Source organism: Pocillopora verrucosa, chromosome 3, assembly GCF_036669915.1.
Source record: "Pocillopora verrucosa isolate sample1 chromosome 3, ASM3666991v2, whole genome shotgun sequence".
Lineage (NCBI taxonomy): Eukaryota > Metazoa > Cnidaria > Anthozoa > Scleractinia > Pocilloporidae > Pocillopora > Pocillopora verrucosa.
In genome coordinates this window covers 22,617,710-22,639,221 of record NC_089314.1, presented here as the reverse complement: position 1 = coordinate 22,639,221, position 21,512 = coordinate 22,617,710, and the positions used below count along the sequence as shown (strand labels likewise).

At 37.5% G+C, this 21,512-nt stretch overlaps 2 protein-coding genes across 4 annotated transcripts; one reads left to right on the top strand and one right to left on the bottom strand.

Annotated features, from left to right (window-relative positions):
- The first annotated feature begins 29 nt into the window (after nucleotides 1–29).
- Nucleotides 30–8,183, top strand: LOC131798010 (calretinin). 3 transcript variants are annotated; one of them, XM_066163180.1, is made up of 13 exons: nucleotides 66–141; nucleotides 1,259–1,283; nucleotides 1,420–1,585; nucleotides 2,340–2,407; nucleotides 4,217–4,306; nucleotides 4,422–4,505; nucleotides 4,913–4,969; nucleotides 5,167–5,244; nucleotides 5,789–5,844; nucleotides 6,297–6,336; nucleotides 6,441–6,497; nucleotides 6,895–6,966; nucleotides 7,559–8,183. In XM_066163180.1, exons 3-13 carry the CDS (start codon nucleotides 1,480–1,482, stop codon nucleotides 7,826–7,828), a joined length of 978 nt encoding a protein of 325 aa, XP_066019277.1. In that variant the 5' UTR covers nucleotides 66–141; nucleotides 1,259–1,283; nucleotides 1,420–1,479; the 3' UTR covers nucleotides 7,829–8,183. The 3 variants fall into 3 exon arrangements, with proteins under 3 accessions (XP_058971657.1, XP_066019276.1, XP_066019277.1); XM_059115674.2 differs by lacking the exon at nucleotides 1,259–1,283 and having other exon boundaries at nucleotides 30–141; XM_066163179.1 differs by having other exon boundaries at nucleotides 43–141; nucleotides 1,259–1,585.
- LOC131779189 (probable ATP-dependent RNA helicase DDX27) lies at nucleotides 8,167–20,962 on the bottom strand. Its single transcript, XM_066163178.1, has 23 exons — nucleotides 20,870–20,962; nucleotides 20,650–20,799; nucleotides 20,100–20,159; nucleotides 19,498–19,618; nucleotides 18,633–18,697; nucleotides 18,320–18,415; nucleotides 17,077–17,182; nucleotides 16,632–16,744; nucleotides 15,875–15,935; nucleotides 14,989–15,139; nucleotides 14,455–14,554; nucleotides 13,903–14,044; nucleotides 13,270–13,406; nucleotides 12,341–12,439; nucleotides 11,709–11,791; nucleotides 11,484–11,578; nucleotides 11,303–11,388; nucleotides 10,586–10,706; nucleotides 10,414–10,493; nucleotides 9,841–9,958; nucleotides 9,568–9,679; nucleotides 9,218–9,280; nucleotides 8,167–8,395 (listed from the first exon to the last, which is right to left on the bottom strand). The coding sequence occupies exons 1-23, from the start codon at nucleotides 20,960–20,962 to the stop codon at nucleotides 8,380–8,382; spliced, it is 2,268 nt and encodes a 755-aa protein (XP_066019275.1). The 3' UTR covers nucleotides 8,167–8,379.
- Between the last annotated feature and the right edge of the window lie 550 nt (nucleotides 20,963–21,512).

Genomic DNA, 21,512 nt, shown 5'->3' with positions numbered 1-21,512 from the left:
GCGTTACCAAACGTCACGCTATGTAAGTTAAGCATGGCAAAATGCCACAAGTTTGAGCCTGAACTTGTTTGGCGGAAAAGATTTCATTGAAGATCTCAGGCTGTCTCTGCAATAGACATTGGTCGCTATAAGGTATCGGAGGTACGTGGGTTGTTTACATGAACTTAGTCACAATAACTTGTTTTGATAGCAGCGCACGTTATAGAACATATGTTACAGACATGCAACGAATGTGACAGCGACTGGTCGCCTCTTTTCACAGACCATCTGTTTTTGAGTCAAAGCATAATCGTCCACAGCCCGAACAAAATAAGGGCCACAGGCTGGGCTTGAATCAAAGCGAATTCAAGCGTGGGGAGCGGGGGAGAGTTAAGCAAAACTTTTTCATGGGATGTCTGCGGGTGCTAAAGAACATGAAGAAATAAACATAACCGATCCGACCTATTTCCTACTAAGGAAATACTAACACGACTTTAGCGGACCGAGTGCCAACAACTTAAAACAACCACTAAATCAGATTGATTTATTTCGACGTTTTCATCCAATCTCTCCTGGCTGGACGTGCTGGTTATTCCTAGGTACCAGTAAAATTACGATCCGAACGATCGTGAATCAGCAGATTGGCATAAAATTTCAGGGGAGCAATATTCAAAATTCAAGCTTCAATCTTCCCACTCTTCCGAAGCAGCACATTTAAAGCTTAAACCGCTGATTTATTACAAAATTTAGGGAGTACCACCGAAAGGAAGGTGTGAAGGGGGTGGGGTCGGATCTATCTCCTGCCCGATGAAGGAAGTATACATCCATACACGCTAAGAATGATCGCCTTTTTATCTCCTTACGACGTATCTGGGTGCTTGGCAGGCGCCTATATAACGCACTTAAAACGAACGGTTGGCAGACAAATTACGAGAGAGCTCGCATCGTCTCACGTGCCAGTCATTCCCTCTCCGTTAAATCACTGTTTAAGCTAATTTCATCACTCAAAAGATTTTCAATTTGCTCAAGAAGACTTTCATTTTTTAAATACTTAGGCATCGTTCTAGATCAATTTTAAGTCCTAGGAAAATTCAAAGAATCTGTTTCACTGATAATGTTTCTAAACTTATTGTGCAACTTTATATCCCTTCGACCCCACGGGTTCAAATAAGCACGAACAAGTTCAAATTCCATCTTTCATGATGCTGCACTGCAAGTTCCGGTATATTTTTATAGCGCGATAAACACACGGTATGATCTTGATTTGATTTCATTCCAGGCCCCTAACTAACCGCAGTTGATAGGTGAGCTTTCCGGTATATCATTTTTCGTCAAGTTCATCCAATAATATCGGCGAAAACGAATGATTTTGTTCAAGTGTGAACATCATTTGTCGCGGTCAGCTGGTAAAGTGGTGTTTGTTTACATTTGCATGAAAAGCTCCCTGTCTGTGACAAGCTCTCGTCGCCAGTTACCGTGGGGTTTCTTGACGCACGCAAGATGGCCTCATCGCAACCGAAGAAGCCTTTTGTGACTAAATATCATGGCAAAACTCAGCTAACATCGACTGAGTTTATGGAAGTTTTTAGGAAATTCGACAAAGATGGTAAGCTGTATTTTAATTAAGCATAATTTTAAGCGGCTATGGAGTGGGCAGCTGCACGAACTAGTCGTTGGCAGATCTTCGTGTCAATGTCCAGAAACCCTTTCACCTCTCGTGCGATTCGTTTGGGATTTTCTTTTTTTTCCAAATATCGTTTTAAATTCTTCAAGCACTGGCTAGGAGAACTTTTGAAACAGACTATGTTTAATTTTCGGTGGATTTTCCGAGCAGATCGGTGGAAGTGACAGTAACCAGTCCGAATAAGTATTCATCACGTAGAAAATTTAACTTCAAATATAATTCCACAGTTTTAGCTCCATTGCAGGGTCATTGGGAAATGTTGCTTAAAAAATTCACCAAGTTGGCATGAATTGAGCCTGGTTGAAAGTGGGATACTCCTCAAATCTTGAACACTGCATTTATGAAAAAAATATTATTGAGTTCACAATACAATCAAATTCTACCTCAATATTTGCATAAGTCACAGCTGACATGAAACGGGTGGATTCAAAAAATGTTTAATCATGTTTTGGCTGCTTTCTCGCATTTTAGATCGGAAAGGAAAACAATGTCGGTTTTTCTCCACGTAATGTTTCTCCAAGGGAGAAATTCAGTCCTCGAGCGATCACCATGTAAATTATACTCCGACCGTTTGCCGCAAATGTATGATATAGCTTTATTCATTTCACAACTTCACGACCCGTTTAGGGAAACAAAGAAACAGTTCCTCAAGCAGTTTATGAAATTCTAATTTCAGGTAACGGCTACATTGAAGCAAGAGAATTGGATCCCTTTCTGCAAGAACTTTTCGAAGCGCGATATCATGTGAGTGTGCTAAAAATATTGCTTAACTAATGCTTTTTTTTTTTGTCTTTTTGAATATTGTGTCGTTGTCACAAAGAGTTTTCGAAAGGAAACCCTAAGATTAAATTCCATGGATGATAAAGTATTTATTGGACACGGAAAATATACGTGAAGAAGGCAGCCCACCGAATGAAATGAAAATAATTTTAATGGTAATCCGTGTGTTTAAAATTAATTATTTATTTCGTGTGGTCAGTCATATGAGATAAAACTGATCACAGAGGGTTAATTAATGGTTAAAAGCTGTTAATTTTTCGGTAACGCAAAACGACGTCTGATTGAGAGTGTTTCCACTCAGACAACAATTTTCTACTGCATCTTTCAAATGGTAAAAAAATTTAATCGGTGGATGACATGTTTACGATTTCGATTATCAATTAGCAATGCTTTTTTAAAAGTGAGCTTAAGAGTTGGACCGCAAGAAAAATGAAGGGTAAAATATTTATCATACAGCCTACAATAAGATTTTGTGTTTTTCTTCATATTCAGACTTTTGTTGTACGAAATCTTTTAGGGAGCCTTAAAGCCTTTTTCGCTGATTACCGAACCGAGCCGAAAACTAAGTGAAAGAGAGTAAGCACAAATGACTGAGCCGATGTCCCTCCGCTTCATTCTCGTTCACTCTCTGGATGTTTCTAAATCTTTCGGAAACTTTTGTTGATTAGCTTTTATTTCGAATATGGCATTGCCTGGTGCTTAATTTATCTTTGCTGAACGTTGTTCATTCCTTCCGCTAAAACAAGAAACAAATAATCGCCTTTTTTTATAATACTTCGACGGAATTACAAGTCGCGGCAAACAGCGAATAAATTAACAGAAATTGTTCATTAACAAAAACTGTTACGATTAACGATTAATTCATCTCGTCTGCATGCATGCGATTAGCATTTTTCATTTTCACCAAAAGAAATAAAGAAAAGATTTTGCGACAACAGAAGACGTGGAGGTGCAACAATGTAATCATCTTGACAAGAATTTTAAAATAATGAACCATTTTGTTAATCCACATAATCCAGCAAAAGATAATGATACAAAAGGAAAGCTTGTGTAATATCACTTTTGATGACTAGAGCTAAAAGCCATTGACACTGTCATGATGATTCATCATTTACTGTAAACGAAAAAATACATTCGCTTCAGTCATTTTGCCATTTATTTAGAGGAACCAACAGGAGGAGGGGTGGGGGGTATAAGGAATTAGAAGTGCATTGCTCCCTCCCTCCCTCGGTTTTAATCCTTTCAATAAACTCTTACAACAGCATACATATTCTCCATACTGTTCTCTATACATTTCCTTGGGTGCTGATTAAGAGAATTCGTCTCACAATCAAGACCTTCCTTAGTTAGTGGTCATTTCCGTTTTTCTCGTGACATTAATGTTTAATTCTGGGATGATACTCCAGGGAGAATTTAATGCCACTCGCTCTTAGGCGTCAATAATATATAGATTTAGCCAAGCCTAAAAGCGGAGCTCGCATTTTTTTTTCCCGCACGTCTCAAGGGCACAACGCCTTGCCCCGGCCAGGACTAGAACCCAGGTCGTCCCACTCGGAGCCCAGTGCACTGACCACTGGACTACTGGACAAAGCCGTGGCGTTGGCGTGCCCGCGGTACAGTTGACCACGCATGTTAAAAGTAGCACCTTGTACGGTCGTACATCCAAATTTTTTCGGCTTGATGGGTTACTACTATTTTTTATAATTATGGGGCTACGCTCTGCGAGCTCCCATATTAGTCTGATTTTTTTCCCTTTTATTTCCTCTTCCGTAGGGTTTGGCCAAAGACAAGGTGAAAGAGATGAGAGAACTTATTTTAGAGAGATACGACAAAAATTACGATGGCCGTTTAGAAATTGACGAGGTTGGTAGCAGACGCTTTTTGGTTTCATCGTAAGTTCGAATTTTAAAACTGCTCTGTTAAGTATAGTGGCGGTGCTTTGTTAACCTATATTTCCATGTTCCGTTTGCGTTTGCAGTTGGCACAGATCTTACCAACGGAACAGAATTTTCTTCTCCAGTTTCACAGAGAATCCAAACTAACCAGTGTAGAATTTATGAAGGTGAGGACGGTCACTTAAATCATTCATTCTTAGGTCTCGTTAGCTCCTTTTCGAGAGTAGAGGGAATATAATTGCATTGTGGGAAGAAAACGGAAATTAAAACTTAATTCAGTTAATTCAACGATGGTCGGTAGGCAAAAATGATACAGAATTCAGATGGAAGTCACTGCTCGTGTTCTGTGATAAGATGCGTCAGTTTTCTTTGAATGACCCCTGTACCAGTTGCAGCCGGGAGTTGCGGCAAGTGACTCTAACGTTAGAGATAACGGTAATCCGATATTTTAAAAAATGTTATTCTCCTTTCCTCTGCATTCATCTGAGAATGACCATATCTCTCGAGTGTCTTAATAAAGTATTTAAGTGTATTACTTAAGGATGTTGATCAAGAAAACCCCGGTTTTTTTCAGATTTGGAATCATTATGATGTTTATCGTGAGGGATACTTGGAGAAAAAGCATCTACGGGTTTGCTTACTTGAACATTTTTTAACGATTATTTGCTTGTTATGTGCCAAATAATGTTATTTATAAACTTCATCTTAGTTATATCAATGGCCAAAATGATTTTTTTTTTCAAGAAGCGAACTGTTTTCCAAGCGAAGCTCGAACGCAGTAACTCATGAAATAAATTTTCTTCCTCATGTTTGTACCTTGTGTTGCAGGGTTTCTTCAAAGATCTAATGACTGTAAACAATCCACACGTTAGTCCACAAAGAATTGAGGAGTTCGTTAATGGAGCGGTTAATATCTTGCTTTTTTGTTTTATTCTCTTTATTTCAACATCAAAAAGGAAAAAAAAATAGTGTAACTGTAACTTTGTGTATGATTGTCTCATCGATAGCTGATATTAAGAAGAACTAGAGAAGTCTTCAATCTTTGGCATATGTTGTTTTGTGTTCTCTCATATTTAAACACAGTTTTAAAGACTTCATATCAAGAAGCTCTTGCAAATAATGAAACAAAGATTTCCTTTTTTCGAAATAAGCAATTTTTATAGGTCTTTTCCTAATCTAAAAGAAGTTCCTGTAATAGCCATCTCGCTTGCTTGTCAAGGAGACAAGCTTTTCAAAATGAACTGTATAAGCTAGTGTGATACCTGACCAGACTGAACATTGCTTAAAACTTTTCAAGAGTTGAATTTATTTTCCGGTTTCACAACCAGGATAAAAAGTAAATATGTTGCTATTTTTCGAGAATGTATGATTCTCATGGTTAGTTAGTCGTTGGATCACTATCGTACTGGTCTTTACTTGATTTTATTTATTTTATAACTTTGAACTTTAGCTTGATTCATTTGACAAGAACCAAGATGGAGAGATAGAGTTATCAGAAATGGCCAAGTAAGCTTTTCAAAAAAATTTCAAGTCTAGTACTTTCAAGGCTTCGTAAGGGACGATATCATAAGGGTAATGGGCGAGGCCTGTCTATTCAAGAGAGACCATCCTCCGAAATCAAGGGTAGTCGGGACGCTAAGAAAAATTAAAGTCCTTGTAAGCTTTTTTTCCCTGGACTTTTCAGGATGGCTTTCAAAGCAAGCAGTCAGGGTTACCCTCCTCCAAATACAGCCCCTCCCCTGATGTAACGTCGGCAGTACCATTCATGAACCCACCCCACCTGTGTAAGGTAATCATTCTATTCTCATGTATAATAAAACCTCTTACCGAGCGTCTAGGGTACCAATCATTCTCAAGCAGTAAAAGAGGCTGTAATTCGATTGATAACCGCAAGATTATTGCTGCAATGTGTCGCCCCCTTAAGATGAAGTTTAAGCCCTTTTTTTCATCATTTACAGACTTCTTCCCGTGGAAGAGAATTTTCTTTCAAAATTTCAGGTAAGAAAGTTACACGTGAGCTCATTCCGAAAGGATTATCGAGCAGTTTTTCTCTTTACTGCTTATCATAATGCTTTATACCTTCGCGTGCTTTTCATATACAGGTCAGAGAAAACCTCTCTAGAGCGGAATTTGAGAAAATCTGGTACCACTACGATCAGGTAACTAAACGCGTTAACTTAACGATACATTTCTCTCTTCCCTTTTGTTGTTGTCGTTGTCGTTGTTTGTTTGTTTGTTTGTTTGTTTTCCTAAGGTTCACTAGTCACAGAAAACCTATGTACAAAAGTGGGTAATTTAGTGTTAACAACTGAGTTGAAAACGTAAATTAGCCACCGTAAAGGGTAAAAAAAGCTGACTTTTCGAGCGTTAGCCCTCCGTCTATAACGAAGGGCTAACGCTCGAAACTTCAGCTTTTTTACCCTTTACGGTGGCTAATTTACGTTTTCAACTCAGTTGTTAACACTAAATTACCTGCTGTACTCTCCCACCGACGCAGCACCACAGTTTCTTTAGAAACCTACCCCTTTATTTACAAAAGTGATTTCTATTGTACAGGATCACAATGGTAGCATTGGCGGAGCTGAGCTTGATGCTCTCATAAGGGATTTGTACATCAAGAATAACAAGGTATGGTAATGTAATGGCGGCATTTATGAGATGCTCGAGCAGAAACGTTATCTTTATGTAACATTGTAACCGCGTTTCAGACTGCTATTCTCCTACTTATTTTTGAGCTCAAACTGATAACCAGTCACATTCCATCCGTGAACGCAGCCAGGATTATTTGGAGATAGGAATAAGAAAAACTGATCTGGTGAAAGCTAACTTCAGTACAGGTGTGGGGCCTCCCTTGCGCAGTTTTGCGTTTACCTGCTGTTTAGCTCGTTTCTTGTGTTTGTTCAGTATAATGCAAATTAGCTCGAGAAAACAGCGATAACTAATCTTATGGAAAGGGTAAAGAAAAAAGGGCAGAGAGCAACACTTTTTTTGTTGAGCCACATATCCCTGACTTTGAAATATCGCCTCTAAACTTTTTCAAAAGAATTCACAAATTTACGGCTTGCACACAAACAAACCAATAATGTGGAGTTAACTGGGTGTGAATGAAAGTCAATTTAGTAGGAATTAAGAAAGAAAAACTTTTAGGTCAAAGCAGTAGTCGTAACGCCACGAACATAACGTTGCGTGACCAACCATATCGAGTTGTTTTATCTCTCAGGAGCCACCAGACATGAAAACCATCAGTGACCAGCGTGACATGATTATGAGGTTCGCAGACCGTGACGGTGATGACTCGATACAGAAGGAAGAACTGGGCTTGTTTTTTTCTGTGGCGCAGTCAAGACGAGTTCAAGAAATCAAGGTTGATGTGGAGGAAAGAGAAGCAGAAAGAAAAGCCGAAAAAGATGCTGAAAAGCAAGAACAAGCGAAAAAACCCGATGACGGAGGCTCTACCGACGGTAGCACAGGATGTTGCTGGCTTCTGTGATTTAAGCGAGCAATGAAATACTCTTAAATGTCCTTTACACAACTTGTTGGAGTCTCTCCGACAACATGGCGCGTTGCCTTAGCAATTACAACATGTTGCCATGGTTGCTGAAACGTGTCGGTATATTGATAAAACAAATTGACTGTGCTAAATTAAATTTTGATTTGAAGCAATGCTTAGAACTGACTACCGCATTTGAAAGAGAAGAGTTTCCCAACTCATGTGCTCAATAATTGTACGCAAAAATCGCCATAATAACCACAGATACCACTATCTGACCTGACCTAGGAAATTAATGCATCCATATATTTCGTTTACAGACTGCATTAGAGACACAATAAAGTTATGAAAAATGTTTTATAGTTTTCTGATTTCAGTGTTTTATATTACATTAGCATTATCATTTTTTTTTTCCTTTTTTTTTTTGCCTGGAGAAAATTCATCATTATCTCTGTCAACAGTAACAAACTTAAATTCGCGAAGATCTTCTCAGACAGTCATAGTCTTTAGTTTACACTGTTAACATCTTACGCCGTTCTCTGCACAGTATGTCATCTCCTTTTGTACCTAAAACAAACAAAGAGGAAGTCAACACAGGGGGTAGCAAAGTACCAATTGTAAGGTCATAGCTTAGGCTTCTGCTTACAGCACCCAGGGTTTTCTTCTGCTCTTTTCTCGACATTATTTTTTATCTTTGCCTGTTTCACGAAATGAAAACATCACCTTACTCAATTTAATTATGACAAAATCACGATAGCAAACAAAGTTTACGGCGGAGCTTCGTACTTTCTTATTCATAGAAACGAAAGAAAGAAAATAAGGAAGCACGTACGTACGAACGAACGAACGAACAACCGAACTAACAACCGAACTAACAAACGAACTGACAAACAAAACGAACAAACGAACGAAAGAGCCGAACGGACAAACGAACCGAACGAACCAACGAACAACCGAACGAATAAACGAAGAGACAAACAAACGAACAAACTAACGAACAAACAACCGAAGAACAAACGAAAAACCGAACGAACAAACGACGAGACAAACAAAAACACAACCGAACGAACTAACAACGAAACGGACAACCGCACGAACGAACGAATAAAAAACGTACGCACGAGCAACGAACGGTACAAAAGGGACGAGGGACCAACTTACGAACCAAAGAGGGGAAAGAAACATCAGATGACAAGTAAAAGAATAATTATCACTTACAAGTTTACAGTTCCCAATAAAGTAGGACGCAATTTCTTCGCAAACTAATAAACTCAACAAGACCAAAGGTCAATCAATTTTCTACTATCAACTGACTTCTTTAGGATCTGTCAAGGAAACTTTCGAATCGATTACAGCTAACTTGCAGAACAAACTCTAAAATTGGCAAACCTTTTCTTGGATTTAAATCTTCCTGGATTTTTCTTAAATTTCTTTGCCTTATCAGGTGTTGAACTGAATAATAAAGAAGGAAATATTTCTGTAAGTAATGACAGTAGATATATGTCAACATCCCTTGGAAACAACCATACTGACTGAAATCATTAATAGATGGGTGAATGAAAGAATAGATCAGTCAATGAATGTATTGTGTCACACCCACTAATGAGCAGTCAATTTCACATCGCTTTTGCCGAGACCACCACTGGTTACCATTCAAATTCTCATTAAAGCCAACGAGTCGTAAACAAGAACTTTCACTACCCTCTAGAAGTCACGCTATCAAACAAAAACTGGCTAACCTCTGTCTAAAAGTTTTAAGCGCCTTTTTACTTGTATCCGTAAGTTCTTTATCAAAAGCCTTCAGCCGTGAACTGCTACCACTGTTAGTTGCTTTCGTCTTCGATGATTTTCCTACAGAGGAAGGTATACAGTAGCAATATGACTTCCCATCAACTTGAAAATAAGGAGGCGCAAAAAGTCAATGTATCACGACACATTAAGTTCCGTTCCATTAAATAACGTCACGTTTCGGTGAATATGAAATAGTGTAGAAAGAGAAGCAGAAAAAAAACCTTTAAGTTTGAGGTCGGGTTTGTCCGGTGGAAACGCGTGTAACCGTTTCTTTTTCCTCGATCTCTTAGCTTCCCGCGTGATGAATTCTGCTTCTTTTCGTTTCTTTTTGTCTTCCTCCTAACATGGCAAAATGAAGGTCAACAAAACTCAAAAAGAGAAATCACACTAAGAATATTCTTTTGCAATTTGCGGCGGAGATGGGGCAAAGAGTTGAACTTGAACAGCAAGCTGCAAAAGCTAGGATCTTTTCGGTATCGCCATGACTTGGCTAATTTTATAGATACATGCACGTCTTTAAATGGGAAAACTAACGAAGGGGGTTAAATAAGACATCGCTTTGACTAGAACAGCACCATAAAAAAAGTTTCTTTTAAAAGCCTTGTGACCATTGGTGCGAGAGAGACGTCAAATGAACAGGTTCAGACATGTATAGGCTTCTGTATGTGTCGTGGTACAATTTTACAACCCAAAATACCTCGAACAGTTATATATATATATGTTGCTGACTTTGCTTCTTTTCCACTTTTGTAACTACACACATAATGAACTATAGAAAAATACAGGACGCTTACACTTTCATTTACGTTTGCTGTGTTCTTTTTCTTTTTATCTTGTTTAGATTTCTTGCTGGCCGGATCATTAGGTGCTTTATCTGTCAACAACAAATACACAAAAACATTAAACACTAAGAATATACGGCTGTACAGGAAAGAGAATTTTCACAGTTCCGTTCTAAGTTCTCACCAGACTTCCTTTTCAAGTCTGCTTTGCTCTGAAACCACACCCGAGGAGGCCTGGAGAAAATTTCTTCCTCGTGTTCTATAAGGTTGCGTGCCTTATTCATCTCCATCTCAGAGATCCTCAGCTGAAAAGAAAACAAACGGTTTAAACTGAAAGCAGTCGAATAAAGCATTTTGGTTCCAAGCATCACCAAACCAAAACTCAGCTAGTCTTAAGATTCATTACGGGTGCGAAAATGCGTCCCGCAAACTGGAATCATAATTTCATTTGTACGAAGTTTTAGTGCAAAAAAGAAAGACATATAGCCATCGGTGTCAACATGTCAACTCAACTCCGAAGTTCTGTAAATGGGGTGGCCAGGTAAAAAAAAAGTGTGTTTAACCCTTTAATCCCTAAGAGTGGCTGGCTTCTAATTTCTCATTACAATATCACCCTTACATCAGATGTAAAGTTAATGAGAATAAAGGAAATGATCACCAATTTAGGAAGCTCCTGATCGTCAAACAAATTCTCCTTGTCAGTACCACAGGAATGTAAAGAGAAAAGTGTGGGGAATATGAATACCAATGTTAGGTTGTAAAGGGTAAAGGAAGTCAAAATTTGAATACCACACCGTCGCTTTTTAAAAAAGTGTCTATCTTGGGTTCAGGTGTTGAGGGAAATTTCTGGGATTGCTCTGTTCCCTTGCAAGTTTTTATTGTAAGTTTGAGAATCTCCTACCTCTTTTTCTTCGCTTTCTTGTTTTAGAATATCCTTCAAGTCTTTATCAAGTCCTTGGATTTTAACTTTGTATTTCTCAATCACCTCTGAGAAGGAAAAACAATTACTAATTTTGATCAAACGTTGTTAAAATTATAGATAAACAAGCCGAATGTTAAAAAAAGCGGAAACACATTCTTACCCGGAGGGACTATTCTACTTTTCACAGGCGTCTTTGCTGATTTCACAATTTCTTTCAGCAATTTTCTTTCTTTCTCTCCAACTAGTGACACGGATCTATAGGTATAAGGATGGATTTACAAACGTAGCAAATATTACACGGAACAGTCAATTATTTTCCTAGCTCTCCAACATACTGTTTCAAAGCACGTGATGAAGTGGTTCTAATCTTTCCCTTTTCTTTTACCTCCCACTCCGTCCTGCACGAGCCGTTCTTCCCACTCTGTGAATGTACTGTTTCATTGTTGGTGGCAGGCTTGCATTTATCACCTGTCGAGAGAGGAATAAGTTTTCGACTTGAGTTTCTCAAAACCAAAACAAAGAAATGACATCAACCAATCACGACATGCTTGCCATGCTGAACAAAATGCATGGAGAAAAATACGCTAGCATAGCGTAGAATAAACCATAAGTGTAAACTGCAGTGATAGAATAAAAAGTTTTGCCCATTCATGGCGGCGAATGCACTAAAAAAATTATTATCGTTTGTGTCACGATGTACGTGACTTTCGATGTGGATCGCAACGTTTCGCCTACCTGCTGCTGGTCTTCATCAGGCGCAAATCACATCGGAAGCGACAACAGCGCGAGACAGACGATTTTACATCATTACAACAATATTTTCAGTACAACACATTTATAATTATGAACAAAAAACGTGCAACAAGGGATTGCCCTGTCCTCAAAGTAAAAGATATCTTCACCGACCCCTAATTATCAAGATGTGATGCACCAAAAATGTTATCATAGCTTCAGGGAATAAATTGCCACGAAGTTATAGGTTCAAATGGAAAGGCATCAAGATATTTAAAGACTCACCGTTTTAACTCCAACAATATCTAATCCCCTGGATGCTAAATCTGTAGCCAATAAAATGTCAACTTCGCCAGCCTTGAATTTCCTTAAGGCTTCCAGTCTCTGATGTGACAAAAACGAGTAAACCAAAATCAATACTAGCAAATTTTATCAAATTTGCCTGTTACATTTGTCTAAGAGTTTTTTCTGTCTTTCTGACAGGAAACCGGTTCAACTTACACATATATATCTACGAAAAATCCAACCACAGTGTGTAATTACAGGTTACATTATACTTACAGTATACATACAGTGTACACATACTCAGACATAAGGCAAAGGAAAAAAAAAAATCAGTTTGCAGTTCATGCCGTAAGGACTCGCCGCCCCCAGTCTCCCAAGCCACTGTAAGTGCTCATCCATACGACACTAAACATTATCCTGACAGTTTTCTATAAAACATTCTTTACACACCTTAGGCTGAAAACTAAGCCCCGGTTGTTCGAAGTTTGGATAACGCTATCCACTGGATAAAACTCCATGGTGGATCACGCTATACGATTTTCTCTCGCTTATCCGCCGGAGAGCGATTTACCCGTTGGATAGAGTTAACTGCCCTTCATACAACTGGGCCCATACATTTTCCCCAATACTGTTAGCCATAGATTTATACGATGGCTTTTCTTGGGTATCGATGGGTACTTTGGTTTCATGGTTGATAATCTCAAAATTCTTATTGTTTGTCCATTTGACGATGTATTAAAATTGTACAGAGAATTAAGATATTGGTCTCTCTTGTAAGTAAGAGGGTGAGGTTCTTCGCACCAACAGTAGTATAGTACATGTCATTACAGTACTTTATATCAAACCAGAATGTATTGCAAAACCTATAAAAGTAACGTAATAGATTCCAAAAGTAACGCAACACTCATGTACAACGAAGTGTCACGCACCTGAAGCTGAGTCAAGTTCCCATGAAGTTCTTCAACATTCAACCCGAGGAGCCCTAAGACGATACGTAGTCTGTGAGCCAAGTTTTTCGTTTGTAAGAATACCAGGCAGTGTTCTTGGAAAGTTCGACTGCAAAGCGCTGCAAGAAAAGTTAAGTAAATGATTTGAAATTAAATTGTATGTACAAAATAAACAAAAAATGTTGAATTCAATTTTATTCTACGTGAAAGGAAAACGTACATCACAGAAGCGGGGGAGAAGAGGAAAATTAAAGAATAAAGATTGCTGACTATAGGGGAAAGTTTAAAGATACTTTTAAGAACAACGTACATCTAACAGTTGCTGAATTTTGAATAAATTATTTTTTCCGACAATTTTCAAGTGTTTATTGTTTTATTCCTTGACATTTAATTAATTTGTCTCTATTGTTTTCTTTTTCTTTTGATTGATTGGTTTTGGGGAAAAAGTGAAGAAAAGTTCCCAAACGTTATTTGCGGTCGTCTATCGGCCAGCTGTCGGCCGACTGTTGGCCGTTTGCGGGCCGACTGTTGGTCGACAAACGGCGAACAGTCAGCCGATAGTTCAGTCGTTACATGTACGTTTCAGTTCTGGTTTGCCCGTCTTCTTTATTGTACCTGTCACGATAGCTAAACGGTCTTCCTCCCTGTTGTTCCTGATCCTTACAAACTCTTGTCTCAAGTTGTGGGCCACGTCCGTGTTATTGTCCACAAACAGCCTCACTGGTTGATTCAGTGAAAGAGTTGCAAGTTCCTCCACCTACAGTGAAAATCAAGAGGCACTGTTAATGAAGGTTGTACTTGTGCATATAATGATAACTTAACCTTTACGCCCTAACATCAGCATCTACATTCTCCATACTTTTCTCTTAAGGTTTCCTTTGGTTCCAAAAAGGAGAATTTGAATAAAAATCAAAGAATCTTTAGTTGGTTATAATTTCCTTTATTCTCATAACCTTAATGAACGATTCAGCAGTGTTACTGTAGGGAGAAATTAGATGCTGGTCACACTTAGGGTTTAAAGGATTACATGGCACTTCTTCAAACAATTATGTCCGAAGTTGTAAAACTGCTTTGTAAATTGAAACATTATAGGCTTACGTACATGTAAAGTTACAATGTATAATACGATATAATACTATGCAATTTTTACCATGAATCAAAATTTACCTCGTCTGTCATTGTAGCCGAGAACAACATTGTTTGCCTTCCTCGTGGACTAAGTTTGACAATTTCTTCCATCTGATCTTTAAAGTTCTCATCAAGCATCCTACGGAAACACACATGAACAACGCACCATCTCAATATACCTACATGAAAGATGACAACTGAGCATATGACCTTGCTGGTTCATCAGTGACACAGTAATAGTGCATCGGAGCAACAAAATCTGTCTATTCCTCAACCCTTCTGTGCATCTGTCCATCATTGCCTCTGTCTGTCTGTCTTTCTGTCTGTCTTTCTGTCTGTCTTTCTGTCTGTCTACCTGTCTGTCTACCTGTCTGTCTGTGTATCTATCTGTCTCTGAGTCTGTCTGTTGGTAGTTTGTTCTCAATCAACTTTCAGTTTGTCATTCAGTTATGAAGTCTGGCAGTCGAACAGTCCACCAGTCCATAAGCCAACAAAACAACTAGTCAATCAATCATCAGTCCCTTAGTCTGTCTGTTTGTCAGACAGACTGACTGACTCGTCTCTCTTGTGTACCTGTCAGCTTCATCCAGGACGATAATCTCCACAGTTTGTAGACTGAAAGAAGGAGTGTTATGCAGATGATCCACAAGTCTCCCAGGTGTAGCAATCACAATATCAGGTCCTTTCCTCAATGCTGCTTCTTGAACCTTACTATCCAAACCACCTGCAAAGAATATTATATCCCCTTGAACATAGATGTAAAACATTTATGAGGGCCATTGACTGAATGGTGTTACAGGAGGGAATTAAAAAAGATCAGGTGTTTCTTAACCAAAACACTGTCTTGTTTTTTCTCAGTCTGCAGGGTGGTCAAAAACATTTTGAGTAACTGCAATACACAGTAGGCAGCACTGCACAGTTTTATTTCCACCAATGTTTTGTTTCCATGCTGAAAATTGATCTGCAAGCATTTAGAATTGCTGGTGTGTTTTTCATAGTAGACTGTACATTGCACCAGTTGCTAGCTCATTTTGAAAACTCTTAAATCTGTATATGATCCTTTTTTGATACATGAGAATATTTGCACTTGTAGACAACCTGCATGGACAAAGCAGTAGAAAGTCTGATGTACAGTATTAAAGAGATATACAGGGTAAATCTTGGCTTCTGCTATCAGGTGATGGTGTAATATTGCACAACTGACCTACATGCACATAATCAGAAAGTGTGCACCGCATGTGTACATGTATATCATACTTTTGGAAAGATCTGTCACCTTATAGAACTTGTTTTAATGCATACCAGTAACTTGATCAACACTGTAAATTCAACATGATTTACGGAGACTTAATTTGCACTCTGTCTAAAGGTTTAAAATACCCTGATAAACAGAAACTTACAATAAATATATAACTGATAAATGCAAATGACAAATGAATAAATAAATAACATCACCAACCTGTGGCCAGGCAGACCTGGATGTTTGTGTGTTTGGACAAGGTTTTGGTCACAGAGTGCACCTTCAAAATGATAAAAAAAATTCCCCCATTTCAGCCATATGATACCATGAAAACAGGGAGTAAATTTTCACAACATACACATGTAGGTTCACTTAGACACAAACGTGTAACAACCACCTGTTAGTGCAACTGAATCATCTATACATAATTTTTTTCACTTCATTATCAGATCACAACACAAAGTTCAAACATTGTATCCTATTACTGCTAACGAAAATTGTGTTCAGCAAAGCAGGCAAGATATAGTCACAGTGTAAATGAAACAAAATGACTTCATTGTAAATTGTATATTGTGATTATACTGTATTTTGTCAGTGATGAGTGAATGACAACTCAGCTCACTCAATTGCCCTTAATACATTAGTTTTACAGTTTTACAATTTAAATCAATCTAGCAAATGTGCCTTTCAACAACCATAAGTCCTCAACATTGTTGAGAATTATGCATTTGTTTATTAAGGTAACCACAAAATATGAACATTTAATTCTTCTGTCTCATTATCCTTATCAATTGCGATAATACAGTAATTGTAATTGCCAAGCTCTCTATTGCTAGCAACTCTACGTATATTTTGAGAGAAAATGGTGACTAGACATTCATTTCTCAATATAAAAAATAATTAACAACCAGTAACATACCTGTGGTACATAGAAATGAAAAGTGCATACAGTTACATAGTTTATAATCTGCTTTACCTGAATGGCAAGTTCTCTGGTGGGAGTTAAAATGAGCACTCTTGTCACGGCAGACTGTTGTGGTCTGTAAATCAGTCTCTCCAGTATTGGAAGCATGTAGGCTGCTGTCTTACCTGAATGAGTAGATACCAAAAAAATATGCAAGAAATGTAAATTTGTAAAAATGACATTGAAAACAGATGGCTTTTAATTTGAAATCAACCCATTAGAGGCCCAGAAAAAACTGACCCAGATGTTGGTTCAAAAAAACCATTTTCAACCTTTAAAAAAAATTTTAAAAAATAATCTTAATATCAATTTAAAAGATTCAAATGAAAAGACAGCTACATCCAGCTGTATGATGAGTGATAAAGAAAAAGTTTCTTACTCTAATTCACATATTTCATATATCAATAAGTCTTGAAAATCATCAAATTGAGCTTATATTTGCTGCAAATTTACCAACCTGTTCCTGTAGCTGCACACGCACAGATGTCTTTACCCATCAGGGCCACTGGAACAGTTGATGCCTGTATAGGTGTGGGGTGATTGAATCCCAACTCATTTATAGCCTGGAGATATACACAGTCACATAAATCGTGGTCCCATAATATAACGAAGTATACATGTACAGTAGTTTAATATTAAGTCTCTACCAGTGATTAACAAAGAAATTGAATAACTGCAAAATGGGAGTCCAGTTTCTTCACTAGGAGTACACTGTATCATTGCTGAATGAATTGGATGACACAAAGTCCTGTTTCGAATTAATCAAAACTATGACAAAATGTGCGAAACAAACACCCATTGGTTGACATAACTATAGATCTGGCCCTGGTTATTTGAAGCTATGTTAACTCTATTCACTGGATAAATCTCTATCCTGTGGAAAGCGCAGTACGTTGTTCTCACACCTATCCACCAGATAGCAATTTATCCGTTGGATAGCGTTATCTTCCTTTATACAACTGGGCCCTGGACCTGGTTGTTCAAACAGTGGATAACGCTATCCACTGAGGTCAATCTCCAACTGAAAGATAGCACAGTATGTTCTGTTATCATTTATCTGCTGAATAGCAATTTATCAGTTAGATAGAGGTATCCCCCTTTGAGCAACTGGGTCCAGGCTGACTATAGATTACCATTAGAAAATGACCCCAATAGTCTGCAGATGTACATGTACATGTACACATCAGCACAAATGCAAATGATGAGTACCTTCCAATTACAAAGGCAAGAGCATGGACTGACCAAATTTTTTTATACAATTGCAAGCACAACAAGATAACTGTCCTTCTAATGCTAAGACTGAGTTGGGGATAATCTGCAGGGATTATTCATAGGTTCAGTTCACCTTAAAATTTCATTAAAGATCTTGTGGTACAAATGTTTCTCTGCTTTTCAAGTTTTTTCAACTGGTTAGAAGTTACCTAGTCTCATTTCCTTTGATTCAAATTGTACGTATTAAATACTTCTGCATATCCAGTAGGATGAAGAAATTTAAAAAGCCGACAGCTCAAGTGGTTTGAATTTTTTCTTTAATCCAAGACCAAAATTTAAACAAACTGTTGACAAAAGTGCTCTAACACAAACAGCCCCATACTCATTACCAACAAATTGCAGCAATTTAAAGCTTTGTACTTGACAGACATAAAAAAGTGACAGCAGTCTTTTTTTAAAGACAGCATGCAAAGATGTTCATATATTACCTTCAATAAAGGTCTTGACAAATTCATTGTTGCAAAATTTTGATGTTTCAGCTGAGGAGGAGGTTCTTCAAAAAACTTATTTTTCTTCTCAGTAACCTAAAAATAATTCAGAACATAAATTTTAAGACCTCTTCATCAATTAAAACCTACCCTTCTGTAATGCACAAGTCCACAGGATCTCCATGACAGTTCAAATAAGACATTTCACCTGTGCATATAACATACTCCAAAATCAGTGTATGATTCAGGGGTGCAAAAAAAAAATTATATACTAGTCACTCTTAGGGGTTAGAGGGTTAATATTTACACATACCTTATCAATAGTTTCTTCATCTTCTGAACTGCTGTCTTCATCATCTGAATTTTGTATGGAATTGTCTACAAAAAATGATAAATCTCTTTCTCTGATCAGCAATGCCACAGATGTAGAGTGTAGCACACATAATTATACATTGTGTATCAATACTATAACTGAGGTATTAAGTTACCTAGATCAGCAATAATAGTAAGTTACAATATACAATAGAACCCTGCTAACTTAAACTTGGTTAAGTCAAACTTTCTGGTAACTTGCTCAAGATCTGATTTCTCTTAATCCCATTTTCCAGTCATTCACTACCAGTTAACTTGAACCCCTGCTAACTAAAACATTTTTGTTTTCCTTAGGAGTTCAGATTAGAGAGTTTCTACTATACATACATGCACTTAGTTGCACAACTAAGCTGTTTATTATAATAGCTTACAATAATAAAAATGCATGTTTGTTATGAGGGCTTAAAACAGCCAAATGAGTATTTTCCAGTAGCAAAAGTTTTTTTAACAAGCAACCCAAAATTGGCAAGAGACTCCAATCACAAAAATACAAAAATTAAAACAACTAACAACTAAACTGTAGCTGCATTATACAATTTAAAATGAATTTCAGATTGAATCTATTTGAATATAGTTTGTTTCCCCTCTGTTCCATTGACTTGTGCATGTACCTTATAAATTAGCCTCACAAATCAAAACTTTTAACATTAATTTTAAAGTACATGTACAACAAAGATGTATTTCTAACAAAAACTATGCCTTTAAACCAACATGACCTGGAATTTTGCTCTACTTCAGTAACATTAAACCAACCTACAAATCAGTTCACAATTAAACTACAAATTTGTCACAAAAATGTTGCTCACCTATGTTATTCACACCATTCCTTTCCACCTCCTTTTCTTGTTTTCCTTCACTCAGGTTTTTGACACCATCTTCTTCCCCAACTATAGCTTGCCTATGAATGTTCTCCTTCTCTGATTTCCTCTAAAAAATTTTGTGAAAGTTGTTACACCAGTATAAGAAAATTGCAATGCACTGTTATTATAAACATGCATGAAATCACATACATGTAGCAAGAGGGTTAAATCAAGTTGGAAAAAGCTGGCTTCTGTCATCAAGTGTTGAATGGTTGACATCTGTTATAAGTATGGGTAATAGCATGATTTCTCGTGTAATTTTGTGTTAATAGGCACAAGTGAATTTTTCAAAGACAACAAAATTGCACGAGCTTGCAAGGTGTGTGAAATTTTTAGTCTTTTGAAAATTTTTAAAAGTTTTATTTACACCGAATTGCACAAGAAATCATTTTGTTTCATATTTTTACTTTACATGAAAAAAGCTTCACAGAAAGTAAACATAAACAAAATGTTGACAGCGCATGCTATTTGTAATTTGGACACGTATAAATAAAAGAGTAAAACAAAAATCGCTCCGCATGCCCTTTTACAAAAATAACCTGTCATACCTGCTTCTTTAACTCTCTTCTCTTCACTATTTTGTCTTGAAGGCTTGATGAGTTATTATTCTAACAAAAAAACAACCAAACAAATAAATAGACTGTAGTCCTTTAACCAGTGAACTCATTACGAACAATGAGCATCATCCATCCGCGGGAATATTTTTACAAACATTGTCAATAATTTTGATCAATATTTCAATCACTGCATTTGCTATGGCTAGCAAGATACGTGAGAAAAAAAATTAAAGGGAAACCTCTCGATGTAGTCGTGTAGACAGGTCTAACTCTGAATAACATGATCTCATACCATTCCCATGGTCGAAACTTCACTCGCTAAAAACAAGTTGTAGTTAAACCAAATAATATAGGACAGAAAACAGTTCAGTTGTCCACAAAATGACCACGGCAGCAAATGAAACGACATATTTCAGACATTATTTTTACAGCAAGACCTTGGACACGAGAGCACAGCACGTGTTCACTGTTGAACCATAAATTGTGAATTAAGGAATAACCGGCCCTTTGTATGGTTCCCAAGATTAGAACATCAGCTCACCGATTCTTGTTTGTGTTTTGCAAATCTAATGGCTGCATCCAGATTCCACGGATCTTCATTGCCATCTTCAAACCCCTCTCCGGAAATGAACTGGAAATCATTATCAAAAGACGAACTTCCTTTCTTCTTAGTTCTGCTGCTCCTAACAATCTGTAAAGCAAATGAATCACTCTCAAACATTACTTCACATCAAGAGGTATTAAAACTAATGGCCAACTACCTCTTCTGCTTCTTCTTCGCTATCGCTTTCGTTATCCAACTGGTCAACATCGTCATCTGAATCTAAAGTTCCCACGAAGGGTAGAGACGCCATAATAGATTTCTTAAAAGTGCCTTCGTTAATATTGTTCAGCGGGCGATGTCGTGCATACTCCGCGATCCGTCAGAAGTCATCTCGAGTCGATTTCCGATTACGAAATCCGAGCTCGCCCGATGTTATCTTCGTGATGAAGGCTCTCATGAGCAATTTAGACTCGCAAGATAACGTAGAAAGGTACACGTACTTCGTTTTCGCTCCTGAATTTGTGTAATTGTTAACATATTTGCACTTTTTTTCCCTTGCTAACCTATATTACAGATTCCACAAAATATAATTGATACCTCCGCTTCACGGATGGCCGATTACCATGACTACAACAGGTGACAAAAATAGGTCCGCAATGCGTACATGTATGGCTTACGAAATTGAGCTGCTTTTTAGTGTCTGGTGTCTCATTGGGTTTCTATCAGAAGAGCTAATATCTGATTACCATTAGATAGTTTTCAATATTGATCCTGTTCATCAATAACACAAGATAACTAGCATACAAAAGTCCTGAAATTTTAACTTTGAAGATGAGAGTTACCGGCCAAACTTTGTTTTG